General features: G+C 41.7%; 1 protein-coding gene across 13 annotated transcripts in view; it reads left to right on the top strand.

The window, feature by feature from the left end:
* Positions 1–26,364, top strand: part of elavl4 (ELAV like neuron-specific RNA binding protein 4) — a 76,461-nt gene that overhangs the window by 29,202 nt on the left and 20,895 nt on the right. For 5 of the 13 annotated variants that reach the window (XM_069522070.1, XM_069522069.1, XM_069522072.1 and 2 more), the window contains 5 exons: positions 79–165; positions 4,344–4,590; positions 5,320–5,388; positions 16,748–16,851; positions 21,168–21,387. In XM_069522070.1, coding sequence (XP_069378171.1) covers positions 79–165; positions 4,344–4,590; positions 5,320–5,388; positions 16,748–16,851; positions 21,168–21,387 — 727 coding nt within the window. The remainder of the gene's footprint in view (positions 1–78; positions 166–4,343; positions 4,591–5,319; positions 5,389–16,747; positions 16,852–21,167; positions 21,388–26,364) is intronic. The other 8 variants (XM_069522076.1, XM_069522078.1, XM_069522077.1 and 5 more) reach the window with 4 other exon arrangements.

Here is a 26,364-nt window from a genome sequence, read left to right as displayed (position 1 = left end):
AACCCTAACCTTGCAAAGTGAGTGTCTGATGCTGACGGTGGGCTGTGCGTCCCTCCCTCCCTGTGCTCCGCTCCATAGGGGTCGACAGAGACACAGTGGCGTCAGGCAGAGCTCCCACAGCTCCAGGGCTGGGCAGAGAAGGGATTGCTGACACAGCCAAAGATGGTAAGGAGACGACTGCTGCCAAATGGATGGCCCAGCCATTTTACACACCGTGAAGTGATATGATCTGATATTGTACTGTGTTTACATCCATAAGTGGTGGTGGTGATGCTGCTGACTGAGACAGTTGGAAATGCAATGAGGTTCTGCTGAGATGTTTGAGGAAGACAATAAATAATAATGTTGCACTCTTCTGTCTAGTATTTTTTCAATATAGACGTACATATAAATGTTTAAGTTTATAAAAACATCAATTACAAATCAATCAAGCTGTTAGTGGTCATTTATACATTCATATCTGCAGCCATAGGCATTTGTATTGGACCTTTGCTTACTTGCAAAGACATCAAGTTGCTCACCACTATCTTGCTTCTAATTTCTCTCTCTCTTCTGTATTGACCACTCACGCACCTTTTAAAATGTTTCTTAGTAATAGGTCCCTCCCATGCACTTTGCTTCATAGTAACTGCAACCTCAGCATTGCTCGAGTTGAGCATTGAATCAGGAATGATGAATCACCACATTGATTCATCATTCTTAAGATGCCAGTTTCAAGAATGACCTCAGGGTATCTTTTAACTTTTAACTTAACACGGCAACTATTTATTCTAAATTCTACAGGACACCTTATCACATATTCTCTATCATTTGAATTATGATTTTCTTGCTTAGATGTGAAACCACGATTCTCTTCCATTAACATAACATAACAAACTTTTCTCTGCAGTTCTCTCACTCACTAAATTTAACTGCCGGTTTTCTGTTAGGGCCCTGTCACACACGCACTAACGCAAATTGAATATCCAGGTCAAACTTCACCAAAGTTTAACTTCCTACGCTACCATATGTTGCATTCACCTTCTTGCTTCTATAGAAAGTAGGAGGGCTTGTTTTAATGCAGCAGAATCATTGTCATTATAGATGAGATCAAGTAAAGGTGTGAGTCAAGATGATAATTCTATTCCATTAAATCATGCAGCTGAAATATATACGTTTCTTTCAGGTATAAGAACCAGCTCTAGCTGTGAGTCTTTCACGAGCAGCTTTTTATCAAATGAGTTAAAGAAGCTGCGTCTCGAGACTGAGAGCCAGAGAAGGCTGCGTGTTGTACCCAGTCAGCAGGACGTGCAGTGAGTTCACTGCACCAGGCTCCACAGTGGGAGAGCAGGGACAGCTAGAGTGCTCAAAACCAACATGAAGTGGACTGCTGAGCAGCACAAGTGGTGGTGGGCAGGGACAAGGAGAGGGATATAATTGGCCACTGGGACTCGGCAGGTCCCTGTTAATTAGTGGCAGCCATTTTGGTGTAAAAAAAATGCTCAGAAAACATCCCATGGAGTTGAAAGTCTCTCTGACAGAACAGAGCCTAGCAGGGAATATAAACAGATTTAATAAGGCCCGCTCCAATCAACTCTGGCAAGATATGATTCTCTCCTTCCACTCCGCTCACTCTTTCTTTCTTTCTCTCTCTCTCGCTCTCTGCCCCCTCTGTCTTTCACGGTTTCTCTGTATCTATGTCGTGCTAGAGTGGAGAGTGATTAGGGAAAGATATCGTCAAAAGAACAATTTGCATGCCGCTCTCATCTTGAGAGCTTTTAGACATTCCCTGTCTGTTTTCTGCTATGGGCTTGGGCCATTGTTCTCTCTCAGTGCGTGAGAGAGTGAGTAAGTGCAATGCATATGCCAGTGTGAATGCATGGGCGTCATTGTGTGTGTGTGTGTGTGTGTGTGTGTGTGTGTGTGTGTGTGTGTGTGTGTGTGTGTGTGTGTGTGTGTGTGTGCAGAGGATGGAAACTGTTGGTGCACCTCTTTAACACATAGATGGATGAAATGAAGCAAACCACTAAATAATGAGAATAGTGAGTCAAAAAAACATTCTTTACACCCATGTTAGCATGCGTTCCTTTGATAGAAACTTCATTAAGTAATGTAAATCTTATCCAGGCTCACATATATGACTAGAAGGCTGTGCTGAATCACACCGATATCAATAATCTTGAAATATAAAAAATATTTTCCAATTTGAATAAATAGCAAATTATTATTTTATACAAACATATTGGTATTAGTATTTGAATATTGGTAGGAGAGTTCGTTTGCCTTGTTTTATTTCTCACTACATAACAGATAAAAGCACAGTGATTAAAGCCAAGTTTACGTGTATCGTAAACGTCTGATAAACTATTTCGGGACAAACTGTGAAATTTTTCAATTCTGCTTTGAGATATATTATTAGAACACAGGTCCGGTCTTTTTGATAATCCAGAAATAGAGCGAAGCACGACTTGTGTGCCATTTCTCCTTCGCTGGAACCAGCCCTGCTTCCAAGTGCAGCCTCTGTCTCTGTGTGTGTGTGTGTGTGTGTGTACTTTAGAATAGTTAAAAATAGATCTGCAGCAGAATAGTTGAACAGGGGGGAGGGAGAGATCTAAGTGATTGAATAAGATTAAAGATTTTTTATTTTGCATCTTAATTTGGATTTCAGCATGTTAGGTCACTACAGCGCTGGTGCATCACAGGAACTGAACAGACGAGCATGGCCGTGGATGGCCTTCTTCTAGACATTTCAATAGTTTATCATGGATATTTATGCAGAATCAGAAACACAGTTGGTACGAAGCGCAGAGTCCAACTAAAAGAAGGTTTTTGGGGGAAGATGCTAATATTAGGGAGTAAAAAAGATCAGATACCAATATATTAACCAATATACATACACATTTAAAATAACTGTAGATCGTTACTAAACCTTTATGACAAAAAATGTAAATGTTATTTTATAGTTTAACCAAAAGATAACTATAAATTAAATGAAAACACAAATACAACCAAATAAAAAGAACTTGAATTAAGAAAATATTTCATGCAATGTGCAAACATAAATCTTTTCAGCACTTTTTATTCTTTGAAAATAAAACCTTTCCTATTGGCAAACATAAACACCCTGATGTATTGGTCAAGCTCTCATTATTATGAAACATATGTAATATAAATGCAGGGAGACGCTGCAGGATATTAAAAAGATAATAAACATAGTAAACCAACATGTCAGCAGTCATTTTACAGTCTCCTGTTTAGTCAAGCATCAAGACAGAATGATGCTCGCTATGCTTTGCTGCCACCATCTTCTTTCTTGTTTTGTCTTTCCACCATTTAGTGATTAGACTTAGTTGTGTCTACTCTTTTTTTTTACCTCACACACATTCACAGAAGCCATTAAGTTGATCAAACAAATGTGTTTTTTTATGCAAATGTATGAATAATTTCACTTCACGCATTTCTAGCATTGGAGAATAATGTTCACTCTGAATACGCATTTGTATTAAATATGTATCAAAGTGCTCTGGTTGAAAAGCAAAGTGAAATCTACGTCCCTTCGCCTCCAACTTTTGACTCTAGCTCCATCTCACCCTTTTTTCCCCCTGCTGTTTCCTCACACCAGGCTCACAGTTCCTTCGTGAACACTTTGATCCTGAGGTGCTCTGCAAAAAAACTGATAAGAAAAAAACACAAATTTCTCTCTGTCACAGCAGCAGCATCAGCAGCAGGGTTGCGAGGGGGCTGCCCTTGTCGCTGTCCCTGCCCACAAACCCCAGCAGTGATCACAGGCCGATGTAGAGACGCTTCTTATTATTCTTTCTAAATATTCAATCATTTATCCTCTCTGTGTCCGGTGTTAGTTTTTTTTTTTAAATGTCTAGACGTGTGTCATAATGTGTACAGTGTGTTCACTATTTGTGTTGTTTTGTGTATTACGGTTTAATAATGTTTCAATGTGTTGATTACATGTTGCTGAAGTGTGACGCTGTGATACAAGAGATCATTTATATTTAACCTGTGTAATAATTTGGTGACAGCACTGCTGTTCAGAAATATATATTACAAATAATATAAATACTGCCACTCATAAAAATTACTAATCATCAATCAATGTGACGATAATAATAATTTTTTTTTTCTTTTTTTTCCTCAGTTTTCAGAAATTTACAAAATTGTTTATAAAGTACATGAAAATAAAGCTACTTGATTTTAAAGGCACTTTTCCTCCAGATTGTTTATCTAACACACTTTTTGCTACATATTCATTGTGCCTGAATACTAAAAACCGCACAGAAGTTGCTGCTAATGAAAGCTATTCCCTCTTTTTCTTCTTCCTCCCTCTCCCAATCACTTTTCTTCTCCAGATCATCAGTAACATGGAGGCTACAGTGACAAACGGCCCCAGCGGAGGAGGCAACACGGCCAACGGTCCGACCACCAACAGCCGTGGCTGCCCCTCGCCCATGCAGACTGGCCCCACAAACGACGACAGCAAGACCAACCTCATCGTCAACTACCTGCCCCAGAACATGACCCAGGAAGAGTTCCGCAGCCTGTTCGGTAGCATCGGCGAGATCGAGTCCTGCAAGTTGGTCCGCGACAAAATCACAGGTAAAAAAAATTGAGAAGTGTTTGTGTTGTGGTGTTGCTGCTACTGTTCCCCCACGATACTGCACTTACTTATGAACTAAAAAAATAATCTGCTCAGCCACATTATAATTTGAGGTGCGTCCAGATACCTAATATATCATATAGCCCTTTTCCACCAAAGTGAACAGAGTGCTACTGCTGGTTCAGAGCTGGTTCAACTAGTGAACCTTAAAAGAACAAGTTGGGCAGAAGCCGCCTTAGAGCCACTTCATTACGTCAACATATAAGTCTCTGATTTCGCAACTCTTGCCGACTTAAAGATAGGGCTGGACAATTGCACCGATATATCACTAATCTGTGATTGGCAGCCTAGACATTGACACTGCACCTTTTGCAGTGCAATGGTATGATGCCAGTTCAAGCTGAAGTTGCTTCAGAGGAATCATTTAAAGAATCGTCTTACACAAGGAGAAACACATCTCTGCCCTCTGTGTGAGTTCGATAGCTGCGACTCAGCAATGCACCAAAGTGCCACATGTTCTCCAGAGGTGTTTAAATTAAGCAGCACTTCGTGTTGCTAATCGTGGCTGTAATCTGGGCATAGTGGCTGTGTGGGTGGCCATACAGCAGATGGATTGGGGGGTTGGGGGGTGGAGGGGAGGGGTGTTGCAGCTCTGTGATAATGCTCCATAATGGCTTTCATTTTAGATCCTACTTACTGACACTCTTCTCCTGATAATCTCATTAAAGAGCACCAGACAGGCGGGCAGGCAGTCGAGATCATCGAGCCATTCTCGGAGAGCGGAAAGACAAAGCAAGGCAAGGAGAGTAAACATGCACTTACACCGATATATAATCACAGAATTAGATTCCCTATGATAGTATAAGTTAGTTAAGAATAAGTGGAGTTAAGGTTAAGTTAAGAAAGGCCCATGGTGGTGACTGTAAAACAAAGGTGGCTACTAGCCCCGCGACCCCCTGTCGTCTTCTGGTCTCTCTGTTTGTGAAGTGTATTTCAGCAGCTCTTCTTCTTTAGAACCATCCTCCTCTTCCTCCATAATGAGCCACAAAATGGAGCCTGAGAGTTATATACGCCAGGATAATGGAGCGCAGTGTGAACAAAAATAACACTGGGATACCACATGCTACCATCATCTCCATCACCATGTTCTCTCCACCTGATTTTCCCTTCAAGTGCGACTTGCCAACCTGCCACAAGCTATTGGCGGATATTCGGAGAGTATTGATATTTGGAGAATCGGTTCAAACCTGCTCAGGCCATAAACAGGGACTGTTTGTTCGCTCACTTCTAAAAGCCACTTAGGGTAGCTCTCTGTATAGCACTACAAGGTCTCTCTAATGACTTAGCATCAGCGCAAAAAAAGTTATAAATACATCCTGCCCTCCCTCCATCTCCCCACTCTCGGTGTATACCTGTCTCATTCTCCCATGGGTGCAGTTTCCTCGTGCAGACTTTTAGGGCGAACAAAGCACAGATCCTTTCCTCTCCGGCAGGAAACGCCAAGAGGCTTCATACTGTCTAACACTCATCCAAATCATTAACAGACTAAGCCAGTTTTTTTTTAGAAAGAGAGAGCATTAAAAGAGAAGGATGGTGGGAAGAGTAAAAGAGAATGCCTTATTTTGAGGCTGATACATAAACCTGTACCCTTTTCTTTTCTGTCACAAATATCTGCACAGCGATGTAAGAACAGTCAATTGTCAGTATGTCTGGGTAAGTCGAGATCGAGAGAGGAAAGATATTTTCTACCATCTTGAGATTTCAGAACGGAGCCTTTGAACATGTCTGGAGGATAGTTAGTGTTCTGTAGCTACAATTTATTCATATTGATGGGAACAATAAGGCTCTGCTGCCTTTGTGTCTTCATATTCTATTTTGCAGTGAGAAGAGCACAAGAAGTATTGAACAAAGTTTAAGAATAGAAATAAATTTGCTGAATTTTTACAAAAAATATAATTAGAAAATCGTTTCAATATTTTATCATTACAAGGATGATGTATTACGCTAATCATTGATTCATGCCAAAAAGGATATTTTTCATGTTTTATGGTGCTTTTGTTTTAGCCTTTTTATTTTAAAGAGTCAAATTCATTCATCTTCAGCAAAGCTTTCATCACCATGTTTGCTTGTATCTGAAGATCTGTTTCCCATCAGTGTTGGCGACTTGATGAAGGTGCATTCGCTGACAAGGCGTGAGCACACATGGCTTTTTCCAAGTTAGGAGAGACGGACAGGTCCTCGCCGTCCTCTCTGCTTCCTGTGTACTTGCTCCTGTCAGCTCCAGTGACGCCAGCATGGCATGAGGCTCGGGCGGGTGCGGGCAGGCGTAGATGCCCCTGCTCCGTCTGTCACCCTGGCTGACTTCAGCTGGTACTAAAGCTACCTCTGGGTGTCTTTCTCGCTCCCCACACGTCTGCCTGCTTGCCTTACCTTCCTGCATGTTTGCACAACCACTTCTGCCTGGTGCTCTCATAACACGCCAGGGACACGCAGGTTAATCTTTTATTTAAGGCTAGCTCACACGCACCTAGCTGCAGCCCACACACACTTGCAACTAAGCTCCAGACCTCCACCTGTGAGTTTCCTGCCTCCTTAAGACAAGATATACTCTAAGTATTAAGGCCGAATTAAGAGTAAGTACACAGTAGTAGCTTTTACATGTGTGTCTGCATTCCTGGCACAAAGAGCACAACATTTACGAGTGCTTACATCAGCGGCGTAATGTCTTTGAGATACGGTGCACTATTGACGGTTCCAGTTTCAGTGCTTTATGTTGATGGCTTTTCTTTCTGTAAGCAAAACATCTCTTTAAGCTGAAAACTGCCTGTCTGAGAGCCCACATCTTGAGCAGCAATGAGAGCAGCTACTCCTCACTGAGATGTTAGTGAAAACACACAAACCACGTTGCAGAATGAATGTGGACCTTACGATAAACTGAATCAGTGCTCACTAACATCTACACACAAGGCCATACAACAGGCGTATGCACATACACACACAGAAATGGGATTGACTGACTTACTGGTTAGTAAGTCATTTTTCTAGAATATTTTTCCGCTGGGGAAATGAATGCATTTGTTTTCATAATGACATGCAGGAGGAGAAAATATTGCTTTTCGTGCTGCAACAAGAACTGACTGCATTTTGGGAGGGAAGTGGTTATAGTTTGGGAGGAGGGGATTAGTAGATAGTTTTTTTTTCCATTTAGCATGCAAATAAGTATACGCATAATACAGTATAATACAATATAAGTATTTTATTAGCTTAGGTACATATCAGATAATTGTTTTCTTGTATTATAAACCTTTGAAAACAATGGATCAGTGAGATCACAGTATAGAACACAATGTATGGTTTGTTTTATAATGATCTCATAAAATAGATTTTTTTAAATTATTTTTAAATTTAACTTGAAATTAATAAATTAATATTAACCTGACTTGATTTGAACAGATCTTTCATTAGTAGTGCCAACAAGCTAAAAATAGTCAATGCTTTTTATTTTATAGCATCGGAGCTGTTCAATAAATATTATATATATTATAACATATATTCCTTATAATGTAATGAATTACTTATCAAGTCCATTGAAGGATACTTTTAATATTTTACTGTAGTTTTAATTTGTAACTTTTATACAACTATCACAACCACCCTGTATGATCTGGTGATCAGTTTCACCTTTTCATTCCCTGTCCATATTTCTTGGACTTTCTTGTGTTGAGGATAAAGACATTCAGCTATTCCTGTATTTTTATTCATCAAATGTCCATTGACATACAACCAGTACCCTCAAGGTTATAAAGACAAGCCAGTAACAGTTGCCGAAATCTCTCTTGCCTTATTCTCAAGGGATAAACAAGATATTTTACTTGCTACATGCCCGTGTTACTTTTTCCTCAGGTAGTCACAACATGTGCGGACTATCAAACTGTACTCACCTCTTAAGAGTGTAAACAGCGTTTTTTTTCTTGTGTATGTGGATGATATTATTCTCACATCTGTATCAAAGACTGTAAAGATTTAATCCTTAAGCAGACTGACTGGAGCCTTTTGTGCTCGCCACTCTAGTCACCTTCCATGTGTATGGTTTATACATGGAATCTGGAGAAGTGATGCAAATCATAGTGACAATGTAGCAAGCCAAGCAGATGTTGGCAATGAAAAATAGATGGACTGTGATGTCAGCTGTGGAGCAGTTCAAGCTGGAGCATCTCTGACAGACAGCAGCTTTGGTGCCATGTGAAACGCCCGCTGTGAACCCGCCTCTTACGTAAGGACAGGTCTGTCTGAGACACATACTGTAGATGCGAAAAAACATCTCAGGTTTGCTGGATTTAGCTTGCTCTGCATGCACTTCCCTGTGGTTAGGGCAACACACTTCCATTAGTTTCACTGTCGTTCCATTTTGGTTATGGAACATCAAGTGCACCCACAAGTATTGCAAGCATAAAATATGCAACTAACCCTGATCTGCAAGGACAGATGAGTGGAGCTTAGCTCCCAAACAAGGTCTGTCAGTCGAAAGAGGAGCAGATCAAATATTCACCATATAAACCTCAGTTTACCCACATCTCTTTGTTGCTACAAAAATATACATTGACGACACGCACAAGAGCAAAGCTGATTCTCTTTGAACTTCAGACTGCAAGCCAAGCAGATTTTCACATCATTACCAGAGAGATGGGAACAAAACTGAGACTAATTTTCTTCCTCCACGACAACAGCTTAACAACATAAAAGCAATGTTGTTCTGTTTGGTGACAAACCATTCAATACTTTTTTTTAAATGTTACTGAAATCATGCTGAGCGAGGCCCGGTGCAGTGTTTGTGTCTCTTAAACAGGTTGCGTTTAGCGAAACCTGACATGGGCTGAAAGTTGAAGATAGCGTGAACAAAGCTGACAGGGAAAGAGTTGAAAAAAGGATTTGACATCTCTAAAGCCAGGTATTAAGAGAGCTCCCAGCCTCAGAAGTGCAGACAGACACACATTAAAGTTTCAGAGTCCCAGGTCTCAATAATGTCCTGTCTCTATTCTCATAACACCCCCACCCCTTCTCCTCCTTCAATCTCCTCCCAGTCCCTCTGCTCAGGACCCAGAATTGGACATCCTGAGAGCACTGCTCCTCCCATGACCCTCACTTCAGACTTGCGTCTGTCCACTCTCATTCCTCTCTGTATGCCCTTTTCATAGGATACAGAGGTCGCGAGTGTCCCCCTGTGCCGGCCTCAGAACCAGAGGCTGAACAGGCCTCAGGGCTGGTTCCTCACCCTGCAACCTTCATCTCTGAGTGCACTGTAAATGGGCAGGAGATAGCCAGACTGTCCCTTTGTCTCCGGCGTGACTGCTGCGGGGCTGTGGGTGGATTGCTGAGGTCTTGTTGGCTTGGTCACTCTCTGTTGCTCTCACAGGGAGTCCGAGCAGGTGCAGCGAATCCTGATGTGACAGTCAAGTCTTGAAGGGGCTTCTCTGTCTGTCAGCTCGCCTTGTGTTTCTCAGCTGCATAGCCGAGCAGCCCACACACTGCAGGCTGCAGCCCATTGGCCTCGAGGCTCAGGGAGTCACCACGAAGGGATGGTTTACGTGTGTGTGTGTGAGTCTGTGTGTTTGTCCCTGAGCTTTTACGTGGGCAGGTGTGTACCTATGTGTGTGTGTTGGTGGAAGCAGCCTTGGGAACTGAGAGTGGGAGCCTCCTGACTGAAACAGTGGCTGCTACCTTGGCAACCCAGGAGTGAAAATTGTGTTGAGTGAGTAGGAGAGGGATCTACAGTAGATGCGTGTATGCGGGGGACGTTGCTCTGTTTATGAATTTTGTTATTTAAACGGGCTCGACGCACACCATATGATTCGCTCTAACACCACTCATATTTGAGGCACAGTAATCTTTTGCTCCCCTGCCGTTCATCTTTTTTGCAAATTCACTCAGACTCCGTTCTCTGGAGCTGACCCTCCTTTAAGGTAAGGAGTGTATTTTGACATGAAGCTGGTGACAGGGCACCTTTTCAAATGTTGGGGCGCCTCAAGTTGCTCAAGCAGCACAGGGGCAAAACGTCAGACGGAGAAGGATGGAAAGCAGCAGAGTGTGACACATTTATTTTGACAAATTTAAAAAAAAAAAAAAAATCCTCTCCCCTTTGCCTCATCTTAAACTGCTGCTAAATTTAAGACTGACTGAACGGATTGCCTGTTTCTAGGGAGAGGACGCTGGTCCTCTCAAGGTGTGTTAGCATCACCAACTCATAGCTCAGATGATCCCTGCGTTTTGCAACTGCCCCTTTCCCTCACCCCCATCTTATGCGTCCGTCCTCTCATGACTTCCACATGACAGACAGACAGACAGACCCCACTGCTGACGGCAAGTGGGACTTTTGGAACATCGACAAATGTTTAATAGATAGCCTTTAAAGGTCCTTTCACACTGATGTTATTTTTATCAGGTTCTTCATTTTGTCACACTTTCTCAAATTCACGCAAAGATTTTCACATTTTGTTGAGCAGCATGTGCGACACAAAGTTATTTTCTGGTAATTGATGAAACTACACAGGAACAGAAGACAAAGAAATTATTATTTTTAAAAAAAAGAATATGAACAAGTTGGCAGCAGAATGCCTCTGCTCCAACTACAACATTATAATATCTGTTTTGACAACACAGTGTCAGCAGTTCAAATTAACTTTTTGACTAATAGCTTACACACTTCTCAGAGCAGGGCGTTAAGAACAATAGATGGTGGCAGGAAACATTATAAAATAGAAGCTTCTTTCTGCCATGTGTTTCATTCGGTAGCTATCACTCCAGATCAAAGAGGCGACCGTGTGTTGAGCCTCGCCTGATGATAGCAGGAGACGAAGATGCTTTCATCTCTGCCGAACATGGCTCTTAGTCACATAATGCAACAAAAAGGCACAAAATAATGACAGGCACTATGCTACTGGAGTCTCTTATTATGTGTACCTTATTGTAAATGATTTGTGTGCCTCACGGTGTTGGATGTACACTACATATGCACATGAATGTTTAGCTTGATTGTGTGTACAACTGTCTTGCTTTTGTTTGTGCGTATTTACGTGCAATTTGTGTGTGTCTGAATAATTTTCTCATCTCGCACATCGGGCAACCTGCTGCTCGTCATGACACAAATAATGGCGTTGTCATAACGCCTCACCAACACGCCAAAAAGCTGCTCACTAGAAATAGCAGTGATTTTAGCACTAAAGGACACAAACCATCTCCCTATACAAACAATTTTCAGATAGTACAAAAGGCCCCCCCATCATGATAAAGAACTGCATTGCATAGGTACCTAAACCTATACACTACTTAATGACTAAGTTGTGGATTTTCCCCTATTTTACCCATATTGTCTGATATCATTATTAAAGATCTAAAGTTCCATACACATGAATCCCATTTGGGAATTTTTTAATTACAAGACCTCTTCAATCAGTAAATTTACATCATTGTTTATTTAAATGTCCCTTTTCAATGCTGCCGAGCATTTTCTCAAGTCTTTACAAACGCTATGCAGGAGTGACACTGAGCAGCCGACGAATCAAAGGCAAATGAATATCCAACCTCATTAAATGGCGATTATGAAGAGCAATGCATCATTTGGGTTCTTGCTTTTAATTGACAATTAAAATATATAAGTTAATGTATCCATTAAACTAATTGATCAGCACAAGGCAGATTTTTTTCTGTTAGCTACAACCCCATTAGAGGCTATTTGTCATGCATTTTTAATGGCCTCTATATTGCATCAGACGCAGCACTTCCTCAAGTTATTTTACTCTCTATCAGGAGACAGTGTCTGTCTGTAAAGTCCTCTCAGGCAAAGTGTTGTTTCAAGTAGTCGATTCCTGTTAACTCTGGAAGAAAAATTGAGTTTGCCTTTCACATATGAAGAAGACAGTAAAAGACTGTCTAGAGCAGATATGTTTACAATGAGATAAATGTAAAAGATTGCAGGAGGCAGGACATGATGTATAAATTCTGCTGCAGAGGTCAAATGTTGTTTGCAACACAACCACTCTGGTGTCAGCCCTTAACATAAAATGCTCCTGAATCTTGTCGTCTTTCCGTGTTGACATCCTAGTCAATGTCTTTGTATGCGTACGACACCTGAGATATTTGTATTCTTTTATTTCCTTCCAGTTTGGGTCTGTCATTAACACATCCATACTTTTACTGGGGGGCTGGCTTCAAGTTTTAAAAGATGTCTTGAGCAACTGACAATTGCATTCTCACATTCAGCCCCGTGGAAAATATCAGAAAAATCTGAAAGTGAATGCTTGTCTGAAAGAAGCATTACAGTATCAAAATTCCCTATGATTACGTTTGAAAGAGCATTTCTACAACCTTTATCTGAAATTGTTATGACAGTAGTATTATTCAGCATGAGTGAAACAACTTTGATGGATAATATGACCCTGAAAATTACTTTCACAGCCTTGATCTTGATAACTTTAGCAATATTAAGTTTGCTACGTCTTTACTTTATGGTTATGAATTCTGTCTGGTGTTTTAATCATTCGAAGCAGTCTGAGCGGGCCTCATCCTTGCATTTCCACGCGAGGTTAAATAATGCTGAAGCATTTGAAAGTGCATCTGAACTGTGCTTAACTGTGGTGTGCTGAGCCAGAACAGAGCAGGGCACTGTGATGCAGTGATCCAAATGCAGCCTGCATACAGTGTTGATCCTGCTGGGGAGTACTGAAGCGGACAGGGCAGGTGTTGTGACAGGCGGAAGCCAACCACACTGCCTGCTGTCGCTACATGCATACTGTATGTTACAGATGGAGAACTGCTTACAGTCATCACTTGGCCTATGTGACTGTGCATGCATGCATATGATAGTGTTGACATTTCCTAAATGGAGCCACAATCCCTCACACCTCCCGAACATTTACTGATCGGGTCACAACACTCCTCATTGTCTTGTAGCAAAGATGTAATTCACCCCTTGTGTTTGTTTGTGTGTGTGTACCTCTGTGATTGAGTGATTACATGTTTACTTCCATGTGTGTACATCTGCCAATGTTGTGCGTTGGCGTTGCGTCTCCCGCCCCTCCGTGCAGATTCCAAGCAGCCAGGCAGTCTGCCGGTGGCTCCCTGCTGTTAGCTGCTCCTTAGCAGGCTGGAAGTGGTGGGTGGAATTCCCTCCCGGAGCTTTCCTGAAGCTGCAGACAGATGCCTCCCTCTTTTTCCCTGTTTCTCCCACTGTCTCTCCTCGACTCCCCCACTCACCTGGGGAATGATGCCAGCCCCCTTACTCCTCTTCCTTCCAGCCTTGGAGGCCCTCAGCATCGCCAAAGAGGGAGTGAAGATGGGGAGTGGGGGCAGGCAGATATGCCAATACCAGCTTAAACTCCCTACACACACATACACAACCATCAATTATATATAACAGCGACTGAATACCACATTCCTGAAGGTTGTTATCAAAATGCATACATTTATTGCAAGCATGTTATCTATTGCTGACTCACGTGGACATGCCCACACTCTAATACTAAGTTGAACACATCCTGCACACATACACACAGTATGTGAGCAGTACCATCCATGGCTGCCATTTTGGCCCCGTTTTAGCACCATGAGTGTTAAGTGGCTTGGTACTATTAAGCACCAGCCAGCCAATTTTGATTGCACTGCACGAGTGCTTTTCGATTGCACACTTCACTTTCAGCCAACCTTATGGTAGTTGCTCTTGTCGCACCTCACATTTCTTGTTGAAGATTAGGGTGAGGGAGTTGATGGGAAAGTGGGAGGTGGGGGTGGGAGAGATGGTGAACGCCTGAGAGGAGCATTAATGATAATTTAATATATCCAGCAGTGTTTCCCATTAAGTATGGAGTGTGGCGGCCCAACATATTCTAATTTGTCCGGCCACACTTTCATAATGAACCAAATATTTATTTACACTTCTCATTAAAACACAAGAGATCTCTAACTTGGTGTTTTGCTCTGTTGCTGATCTGTGTAGCTGTGTACAGTGCCATTTGCTGCTCATGCTTGCGTCCATTATGTTTTTACCGTCCTGCAATTCAGTCAATCAGAATCTCTTGCGTGACATCAATGCTTGTGCACATGCACCCCTGCTACCATCATAGATTGAAGGAATCGGTGGGAAACGCTGCATCCACCTATAATCAGTTGCCATTGGAAGTTGTCTTATTTAACATAATCATTTGGATGAAAAGGATCTGGGTAATTTAGAAAACTGTTTTGAGGGACATCTCAGCTTGTTGGCTAGTTAAAGTTAAAAGCCTGCTGTACTTCAATTCATTCAGTTGCTTTTATTTGCACATTTTCTCTTTTCATTTAATCAAGAGGAGAAGCTGCCGGAAAGATTTGTGAGTTATATTTTAACGGCCAAACTTAACACCTGATGTCAGCTGCGAGACACAGCGGAATGGGGAGAGGAAAAGAGAGGAGGGTTAGTTAAAAATAGCCAAAGTCTCTCCAGGATGGCAGGTTTTTAATTAACAATAGAGAACGTCTGATAATCCACAGCTAATCCAGAGGAGAAGAGGAGAGAAGAAGAGAAAAATCATCAGCTGTTTGATGTTAGGACTACAAGTCCCTCCTGGCCCTCCAGCTCGCTGCTGAGCTGTGCGCTGTGATACCCATAGCCCAAATGTATTTATTTTGTGAAACAGTCATGCTCAATATTTTGTGATTCACTTTGTTTCCGACTAACTGCTGTCTGTTCCCATTAGCGTGAATGTGAGCATGTCGCCGCGCCTCTTATACCGACTGCGATTTCTTTGTGCTCGTGTGTGGCGTTAGTGGATAGGGCCCTGAAAACTAGCCGCCTGACGGCCCTGATGGCTGGAGGCATCTGCTTCAAGTCCTACGCCTGCTGAAAGGCTTGATCTGTCGGGGAAACACTGGGAGATGTCAGGCGTGCTTCACACTCAAAGGGAGTGTGCTATCTAAGACACTTTGAGCTTAGAGGGAAATGGGGGTGGTATTTTTTTCCTCTCTTTTTCCGCACAGCTGCAAAGACACTATCAAATATGTTGTTTGTACTTACTCTGATATTTTATTTGCTGGGGCTTGTGGGGTTTATGACATTATATTTTAGGCATTCACTCGTTGACAGTTCTATCTTGAGCAACATAAAATAAACACATCAGTAGAATTAACGTCCCTCAAGCTGCAAGATCACCAATATAACAAGCAGCCAGTAAAAACTATTCAGTATCAAGTCGATATGTTAACTGCCGACATATTTGATATTATTTGGCTCAAATTTTGGGGATTTTCTCGTACTGTCATTTGCGGATCCTTTTTTTTTTTTTTTTTTTTTTTTAAGATTAACAGAACAAAGTAGAGAAACTTGTCCTTTAAAGGACACATGTAGGATACAGTGATTCAGGATTGTGCCAAATGAGCAGGCTTCATATTACACTTTGTTGACTAAAGTCACACCAAAACTCTTGGCGCTCAAGGCAGGAGTCACACTGATCTTGCCAGTAGTGATGAAGAGATTTAGTAAAGAGAAATATGTAGGATATCTAAAGAGGCTGCGTGTGTGCACAGATGGGACCACATGCGGCAGATTCAGGAGGGACGAGGTACCGGGGATCAAACCCTGGTCAAATCACACTGACATATTACTGATCAGTCTAAATGTAACTAAAGCTTTTGAACTTTCATAAATATGGAATGAGGTTTGAACAATGAGGCATCTCTCTGTCTCTTCAGATTTTGAGAGTTTCTTGTTGGAACCAGCTACCTGATTATAGGAATGTCCCATCAAAGCAGCTTTTAGTTCACAAGTGCCTTTAACTAAATTTCATCATTGTCATACCATCATTGTATTTTATTTTATTATAATATTTTACATATCTATTTTATTTGTATTAGTAAGTCAACACATTTGTAAATATTCACACAAATGAATCCTTCCGTCTTTTACCCTTTTTAATCTCTTTACCTCTTTTACTCAGATATTTTTAATCTCTTTTACTAAGTTTTAAATTGATTTCTTCTAACTCTGCCTCTGTGTCGCTTTTAACGTCCCTGTACAGCACCTTGAAGCCACCTCTGTGTATGAAATGTTCTTTATGAAATAAACTGCCTTGACTTGTCTGAAGAAACAAAATAATCAAAACGAGTTAACGTTCCCTCTTTCTGCCATTTCAGGACAGAGTCTGGGCTACGGCTTCGTCAACTACATCGATCCAAAGGACGCAGAGAAAGCCATCAACACATTAAATGGACTCAGACTTCAGACCAAAACGATTAAGGTAACTGTCACCAACAATGAATACAACTCACCATAACAGTTTTCACAAGTTTGACTAAAAGTGAGAAAATAATCACAACAAAACTGTAAAATATATGTTGGATAATTGGCTCATAAAGCCTCAAAATACTTTGGAAAGTTGTGGAGGTTTTGGAAAACTTTAATCATAAGCTTTCCTCCTTCTTTCTCAAAGTCCTTTCAGAAACTGATGCCGTGAGTGAATGAACTGGAGGGCGAGATGTGATTAATATGCATGAGCCTCGGAAATAAAAAGACCATCTAAATCAAAGAGACACATTTTAAAGCACATGACTACAGCTGATTATTAATTACTTTCTAAATGTCAAAATGTAAAGGTGAAATTATATAGATATCTCTGAGAAAAAGGCAAGAAACACGTCAATCATTACATGTTTTGCAAACTGTTGACGTGTCTGTTATTGCGTTTTACAGCATGACTAATGGGCAGGCTTTGGTGATGGTTGTCACGGCTGCGAGACAGATAAATCGCTGCCAACTCCGCAGCGTCCCTCCTCCGAACGCGATTTGAACACTAAAAATTAAACCTTACAAACTGGGATTTTTTTTGTGGGTTTTGCAGATGTTTTACACAAACATATCAATCACCTCACTGATCTCGTTTTTTTTTTCCACCTCTTCTATCTTCCCCTCTGTTCCGTGCCGGCTGGTGTGTTGTTGCCTTTAAGCTGGGCAGTAATCTGTTGCTCTGTGGTAATCCACGGATTCTCACTTTCTGTCATCTGATTTAATCTGATCTAATCTAATAGACTGGGATTAGGCTTTTTTTTGTGAATGGGGAGACTCACAGGGGAATCCCTCCATTCCCTCAACAGTGTGCGCTGTCTAGGGTGGCCTTGGTTCAGCTCAGCAGCCTTTCTGTGGTCTACTTAATGTAGAGAAACACGTGTTACTCTGTCTATTAGTGAGTGTGTGTACTTTTCTGTTTGAGGTGGGATCTGTAGAGGGAGGAGGTGTTAATAATTTATGAAACAGTGTGTATATTCGTATGTGTCATACATATTAACTTATCCGAGTTGGTCATTTACAGTTACATCAAAGCGTAGCTCTCACTGATCAAAGATTACAAGTGTTTGGTTTGTGAACAGGGATGCGAGTGTTTACACCTCACCGCTACAGGAGCACTGCTCATCATTCATTACAGTTCCCAACTTCTGCTTCCAGCTTCTTAACTGTTTTGTATTTTGGATATGTGCTTCACTGAAATTGTTTATTTCATCAAATTCATTCATTGTATGTTTTTCCCAATTTGCTAATTATGGAGCTAAATATGGAGCTGAACCACCGGGCCGATATGAGCCTTTCACGGACACTGTGGGTATCGATGTCAAAACTTCATTTTACAGAATAAGGTTTACAGAAAAGATGTACATTTATTTTTATATTTTTAAAAGGAAAACCTTTATTGATTTCATTTTTTAAGTTATAGTATTTATAATAAAGTTGAACTAAAAATCATGACCCACTCATGACCCCCAGAAAGATCTGCAGTAAAGATAATGGATGTAAAATATCAAGGCTCAATTACATTTCTTTGTCACAAGGGTTAGATAACATCTTAGGATTCAAGTTTTTTTACCCATATATATCGGTATCATATATTTTTACTGTATCAAAAATCCATATCATCTGGGCTCTAGCAAATAATATTATAAGTTATCTCTGTATCTTTGAAGTATGAAATACTGGAATATTACTAAGTACGTTGATTACAAGTTGAGGCATGTCATCTCTTGTATATCCAAGACGATGCAATGTGCCAGTAGTAACATTATAATTTTGTTTCCTGAACAATGTTCACAGTATTTCATTCTCACTTTGAAGTATTTGTGTTAATATGAAAATTAGACTGTAGCAGTCTGATATTCACTCTCACACTCATGACACAAGAGGTTGCCTCAAGTTGTTCCTGAGATAAAGGCTCCTATGTCTTTGTAATGACAGCAGACAACTGAGCGTCGCTGTCTGGCGCCATCGCTCCTTCACACTTCATCTCCTCCCTCCCACTACCCTCCTTCCTCTCTCTTCCACAACAGACTGAAATACCCTACAGGTAACAAGGTAAATTAAAAGGCAGCACAGTAATTCTAAAATTAAGTTTGTGGCTGTTTCATGTCACACCCTTCCCACTCTCTGCCACTACACTTGTGAGGAAATGCTTGGCCCAGAGATTCACACGCTCCCGGGCGATGTGTCTCTCAGTAGTGTCTTTGTGTTGGGTTTTTTCGCCGCTGTGTTTTCCTCCACCACGACACCTCAGATTTTGTCAGCGATGGCTGCGTTGCTGCTTTCCTTCTGAGGTGTGAGGGGAAGCAGCATGCCAAAGGTGAGAGGAGCTCACAGTAACACATGCACATAATCCACATTTATACAGTGTGCTTGTGAACACTTTAATCTTCACACTTGCAGTTTTCCTAACTTTATTTTCTCTCACACACACACACACACACACACACACACACACACACACACACACACACACTGCTGCTTCACACATGCACCACACTTGTACACAATACCGCTCACAGCTTGAGGAGGTGTTGATGGATTAGACATCTGGAGTTGGCTGACAAGGAGCGAAAATGAGGCAGAGCTGCACAGAGGAGAAAAGAGGAGGGGGAAAAAAGAGGCAGAGTCTGGAAGAGCGAGAAAGGTTTACTGAGGCGGCACACAGGAAGGAAGGGAGGAAGAAAGGAGAGAAGAAGAAGGAGAAGATCCAGGCAGCAAAAAAAGGAGGGAGATGTGGAAGACATTGGAGCTCAGCAGAGAGGCCAAAGAGGAAGATGGGTGAAAGAATAGTGAGACATGCGGAAAGCCAGCTGTCCCTGATCCTGCTCTCCCACCACAGGATTTCCAGGCTGTTGCTGCAGGATACGACTGCAGATCCAACATATTTGCCTGACTTTAACCTTATTTGATGACTTCTGTCTCCACATGTCAGAGGTAATGAAAGCACTGCGAGGGAAAGCTGCTCCAGTCAGCAGCAGTCATAATGGGATTTACACAACTTTTCGCTGGAGTGAAACCGGGTCTGCACATGAAGATGTTGGGAAAGACGTTTGTCAAGTGAAAGTTCACTGGTAGAGAGCTACTGCTGGAAGCTGCACTGCAACAGTAGGACTACTTATTCAGTTAAACACGGCATTTACACACAGTTTATTCCAGGTAGAAGACTATGAATGGCTGCAAAGTAGCATTAAAAGTTGTGTGTGTTTGTATTTCCATTAGAAACGGGCTGTAGTGATGCTGGTTGCAGCTTTCTTTCTGAAACTGTAAAAGTGACCTGCAGTAATTCAGCTGCAAAAAAGACACCTGGTTATTCAGATTTCACTGAAGCCCGACACAGGAAGCAGAACCAAACTCAAGAATCAGCATCGGCAACATCAGTTACGTTGAGGAGTCAAATCATGTCAAAATTGCACCAAAGTCTGCACTGCACCATCTTGGGACACGTCAAATGTGAAGCTGATAAGATGAATGTTTTATGTGTGGAAATGAGGAGGTGAGGCAGCGTGTGACGGTGACAGAATTAAGTTGGATTGGTGGTAACAAGAGGTATTTTTATCCCCCTGTAAAATTACTGGCACTGGGCAAGAATATAATGAATTTTGTTTTTGTGTACTTGTGTTTCTTTTTAGCTGAATTGGTAAAGTGTAACAAACAAATAGCTAATTTGTTAAAATAGAGATAATGTTTTTCAAAGTTTGACAAATATTCTAGACTGGCTAAATGAACTCTCTTCAGAGATCGCAAGGCTAAATGATGCTTAGTGAAAAGCTTAAAAGATATTTCTGGTTACTTAGTATTAGGCTAATTGCTAATTCATTTTACGTGCTGACAACACAACACATTAATTCTCGCCTTTGTAATTCATTCATGCTTTAACTCAGAGCAGCACTTGAAATCAAGAGGCAGAATGAAGAGACTTTTTGGACAAAGGCCTATAATCCTGTTCCCCTGGCTACTTGAGCTGTCCTTTAAAAAAAAAACACCTGTGGTTTCTACTCAAGGGAACAAAGTTTCCTCCACCACCCCCAGAAAACGACTAAAGCATTATCTCTCCAGTGTTCTACGCAGCTAAATCTGTTCCTGACAACGATAATCCCTAAGGCAAGGTGTGCTCAGAAAATAGTCACATTTTCCTCCTGGTGAATCCAACGACACACACCCTTGCCTCATCCAATGCACATACATGTACAGAATCCTTGCACCTCTCATTGACTAATGAAGTCTTGATTTATTCATACCAGCCCTAAGAATCTGTTTCATTCTCCACAGGTGTCATATGCGCGACCCAGCTCAGCCTCCATCCGTGACGCCAACCTGTACGTGAGCGGCCTGCCCAAGACAATGACCCAGAAGGAGCTGGAGCAGCTCTTCTCCCAGTACGGACGCATCATCACCTCCCGCATCCTCGTCGACCAGGTCACAGGTATCCATGGGGCAGCACCTCCTCTCTTTTTACAATGTGACACGGACGCTCATGATCAGGCAGACGGTGAAGGCACAAACAAGCACGCACATACATGCACAAACACCACACACACACACACACACACACACACACACACACAGTACATATATACTTGTGATTTTGTCAAATGTCTTTTGTGTGTTCATGTGAGAATTAGATCTACGAACACATAAGTAGCATGAGCCCAGATTTTGCCAGTATAGAACCAACTGCTTTTCTAATAATAAACTTAACCAAAGTGTTTCTAGAATGTAAATAATCTCAAGTCCCACTGCTCAAAGTGGAACACACTTCAGTCAAACAAAAATGGAAGCAGAAAGTGTCATATTCCTGCGCACTTGTCTTCGCTAAAACAGTAAAACTGGAAACTCTGGAAAGGTGTAACGGTTAAGTAGGTCTCCATATTATTGCAGCATCACATCTATGTCATATTCACACTGTATGATGCTATGGAGTGTTACATGACACCTTCAATTTATTCAACCTATTCAGTACAGTGGATCGCTATTGTACAGATTTTGGCAGCATTCATACACAGGATATTGTTGCTTCATTTTGTGGGAGGAAGTGGACATGTGTCGTCCATCTTTATATACAGTCAATGATCAGAATATGTTCTTATTAATATGATAATTGATTTGAATCATTTGGCCCAGCACCACCGTCCACACCCAGTCTTTTTAAGTGAGTTAACTCAGTAGGCCATTGTTCTGGACCAAGGCACCAGCTGAGGCCTCCATGGTAAAAAGGATGATTATATTAGAGGCACAAGCTGCGTAATATACACGCTCTCTTACACATTCCACTACATCAGAAACACAGGAATGAATCACATCAGTGCATTGTGTTGCAGGAGAACCCCTCCAGCGTGTCTCTCAGATCCATTTCAGGGGTTGTGTGTGTGCCTACAGGCTGCAACCTGCTCCAGCGTTATGTGCAATGTGTACTGATGAAGCAGAAAGGGAGCAGCATGCTGTAAGCCACACTAATTTGCCTAAGCAGAATAAATCATTGCTGGCAGTGAAGTGCACGTCTGTCTGTATACACACTGAGCAAAGGAGAGGAGAGGGTGAGAAGAGACTGGAAAGGGAAACAAAGGAGAGGAGAAAAGGAGACGGGGGGAGTGTAGAGAGGATGGAGACCAAAGAGGGTGGAGACAAGCAGAGGAGAGGGAGGACGTGAAGGGAGAGGGGCAGCGGAAGAGAAAGGTAGAAAAAAAAACAATAGGGACATTTCTATCCTCATCAAACACACATTTGGATGAAGTGAGCACCTCTCCTCTCCTCTCTGTTTTAACAGCTCCTGTCTATCTCTGCAAACTAACAGAGATGTCACACCACCACGCTGGCTGCTTACACCCAAGGGACTCCCTATACGAAACAAGACAGCCACATGCACAACATAGATTTTTTTAGCTCCACAGCTCAGGCCACACACACAGGGAACTATACAAAGGCGGTGGCGTTGGTCACAGGAAGACAAAGGTTTTGATGCATTCAGTATAGGTGGCGTTCACGAGAGGCTGAATAATTTATAGCGTTCATTCTTGACTGGCGCAAGGTCACTTTTCAAGTGGAGTTCTCTTGAGCATGTACTGATAAAGAGCTGCAGCAGCTCACTTCCACTGCTGATAATAATATAAACACCCACATGAAAGGAAAATGCTCAATTAAGAAAATAAGTGTAGTTAATTCAAATCATCCTTCTTTTCACATCCTGTAATTTAAAGTCAACAAAGGTTTAATATTCACACATTTCTTCCTTGTATAGTTTATTAATCAACAGTCATCAGCCTCAATCCGCTTTACAAACATTTAACTGATCACATTTGGTGTACCACTTAAAATGAACACCTTTTATTGCATGTGTTAATTTGGTCAATTTTAGAAATACAAACTGATTTTTTCCCTTTTTTGATCTGAGGTAAAAAAAATTAATGAATTTAGATTAAAAACTAAATTAAACTTCTTTCCAACATCTAATGGCGTTTCGAAAATCTGCTGTTGGCTGCCTGTAAGATTTCACAGAAGGTTAACAGATGTTAACATCACTTGGCTCCAAGAGAATATCAACACTGAAGGAAAGTAGAAAAAATATTACTACCTTCGCAAACAGGTTATGTTTTCATCGGCGTTTGTTAGCAGGATTACACAACAACTCAAGAAAGAGAGTGATTTCTGACATGACAACCACCATTCTTCTTTTTTTAATGTGATTCATTTGAAGGCGGATACACCCTGGCAGCCAAACAATACTGGCTTTAAGTGTAAATAGGTTTATTGGTCATCACAAACTTCCATAGAGCAGAGGTGTTTTCCCACTAAGCTAATTTTTTATCCTATTTAAGCACCTTCCTCAAAACTGAAATACACAAAGATTCACACTGATGCTGAATGCTCACACAAAGAAACAAAGATAATGTGAGCGAGCGAGAGACGTTCTGCGAGGTGTCTCCAGAGGGTGAAGGATCAGCAGGAGAAAAGTTAATGATTAATTAGATGTTAGAGTTGCTGGTGATTAAAAACTGGAGGACTTTAGAAGAGCCCTGAGAGTAGTGTGCTGGCATCACTGACTCATCTCTTTCTACTCAGTTACTGTGCACACACACAAGACAATGTGCCCCCCCCCCACACACACACACAAGACAATGTGCCCCCCCCACACACACACACACAAGACAATGTGCAACATGCACACACACACACACACACTCGCTGCTATTAGGAGAGAAATGAGCTGCAAATTAAAACTCCCCCATGACTGCCAAAAATGTCAGTACAGAAGAAGAAAGGAAAGACAGGAAGGAGAGAGAAAGAGGCACACACTGATTTGTGGTCTGTGTCAAACTCGATCCTGATGATTCAATAAGTGACGTACACCTCTGGGATTCAGAGTCATTGGATGTCCTAATGATTATATTGTACCAGTCACTTCTCAGAACACGATCTCTTGAGTAGAAACTACAGCTATATTAACAGTTTTTTTATTTTACTGATTGACTTTAATGTTTCCTGACTTCCTGACTTGAAGGACACTTGTGGTTGATATGACATTATTATCTTGTGGTCCCTTATTGCAGGTCATCAGTGACTCAGTATCCCCACATTCAGAGAATCAGTGCCAGAAATCTAATTCCCCTAGTGATCCAGTCTTTCTACCGAACAAGAAACTGATTTGAAACACACCCTAACATTGTTTATAGCTATAAAACATGTATTAGGTCTGTAGCTTTTTCCAGAAGTCAAGTTTGAAAGAAGTTGGCGTCACTGTCATTGTTTCGAATATTCAAACAAGGCTGACCACTTTGACATCGCTCCACTCGTCTGTTGTGCCTCCTCCGTCTCTGCCAACAGGTCAGCCCGTAGATTTGTTTTAAAGAGCACAGCAGTTGCATTGTACAAAGACAACAAACAACTTTACATTTGTGGGTTTCTTTGCAGTCACATGGTGTATAAATACTTTCACAAGCCGCTTTGGTGTTGTCCGCTCAGGAAAGCTTTGTTTGCTAGCGTCCTCCTTTTTCATAGCAAAACAACATAACATTACTTTAGATAGGTCAAGAGGGCAAGCTGACAATAAGCACCCTCTGCTGAATCTCGACACAAGCGCCTAGACTGTGTATTTTGAGTTTGAACCATACAAATCGATTATGAACCCTCCCCTCCACGGACCAATGAATGCTTGAATTTCTAATAAAAAGTGACAGCCTGGTCAATACATTGAATAGATTGTAGAGAAAAGAGATGTGCAGATAGAAATGCTACACAAAGTTGTTGAGGAAGCCATTCTCCAGAGCCTACTGGTAGATGTGCTGATGATCCCCAGCTTCTGCTCTGCTAAACTGGGAACATGAAGCCTGTTCTCTAAACAACCTCATCAACAAGATGCACTCTGCAGTCACTCTTATGTTCATAAGGACAAAAAAGGACATTTAGAACCATCGCTGTGAGCATCATTCAGTCAGAGGAAGTTGAAACAAAACACACGGAAACTGCCAAATTACCCCAGAGACTCAGAGAACGAACACATCGACTTGACAAGGATATCTGTCCATCTGTCCATCTCTTCCTCCGTCCCCTCACCCTCTATTGATTCCCTCTAAACGGATAAGCATATTTTGCCTCTTTATCAGTGCAAAAAGTGCAGGCTGGATTCCCACTCCTGTCTTTTTTGCTTCCTTAAACCTTCAGGGAAGGCAGCCGAGCCGTGATCTCGTGCTCTGGCAGCTGGTTTAGGCTTGCCTCAATTTGAAAAAGATATCAGAGACAGCTTTGGATCGATAGTTGACTATTCTTAGTTCTTCATCCTGGACCTGTGTGCGAGCAAAGGTCAATGCTTACCTGATCAATGACTGAAAATACAATTGATCCACAGTCTTGGATTCCATACATGGTGACTCAAATGTGAAACTTAATTGCTGCTCAGTGTGGCTGTGAAATGGCTGATGTCATGGTTCCTCTGTGTTGAACAGAGGGTAGTGATGGGAAAGATTCCTGTAGTAACAAGTTGTTTGTGCCACCAAACTACTCAAGATGGTGATTTCAAACACTGAATGAATGATCGTGTGGGATCAAGCTACAGTTGTGTGGCAGGCAGAGTTGTTCCTGATCAAAATAGCATTCAAGGAAACATATTATGCTCATATTCAAGTGCGTCTAGCCAGGCACTGTGCACCCTGGCTCGGCCAGTGGAGCCTGTGCACTCCACCTGGCGAGATGGAGAGAGGAAGACGGAAGGAAAAAGAGAGAGAGATAAGCCTGAGAGACACAGTGAACTTGACGGGGCAGGTACTGGGATCTCTGGAACGCTGGAAAAATAATTTAATATCATCAAATACTCTGAGAGTTAGTGGAGAGGAGCGCTCGCTCCGTGTGCATCTAGCCGGGCATTGTGCACCATCAATACACCGCCAGTTAAGATAGACACATAATATTTTGTCGTGGGCCAGATATAATTGCACCACGGGCCGGAAGAGGCCCGCGGGCTTTGAGTTTGACATCT

The sequence above is a fragment of the Paralichthys olivaceus genome, chromosome 3, assembly GCF_024713975.1.
Source record: "Paralichthys olivaceus isolate ysfri-2021 chromosome 3, ASM2471397v2, whole genome shotgun sequence".
Taxonomy (NCBI): Eukaryota; Metazoa; Chordata; class Actinopteri; order Pleuronectiformes; family Paralichthyidae; genus Paralichthys; species Paralichthys olivaceus.
The sequence above is the reverse complement of the archived record's forward strand: the minus strand, read 5'-3'. Positions and strand labels throughout refer to the sequence as shown.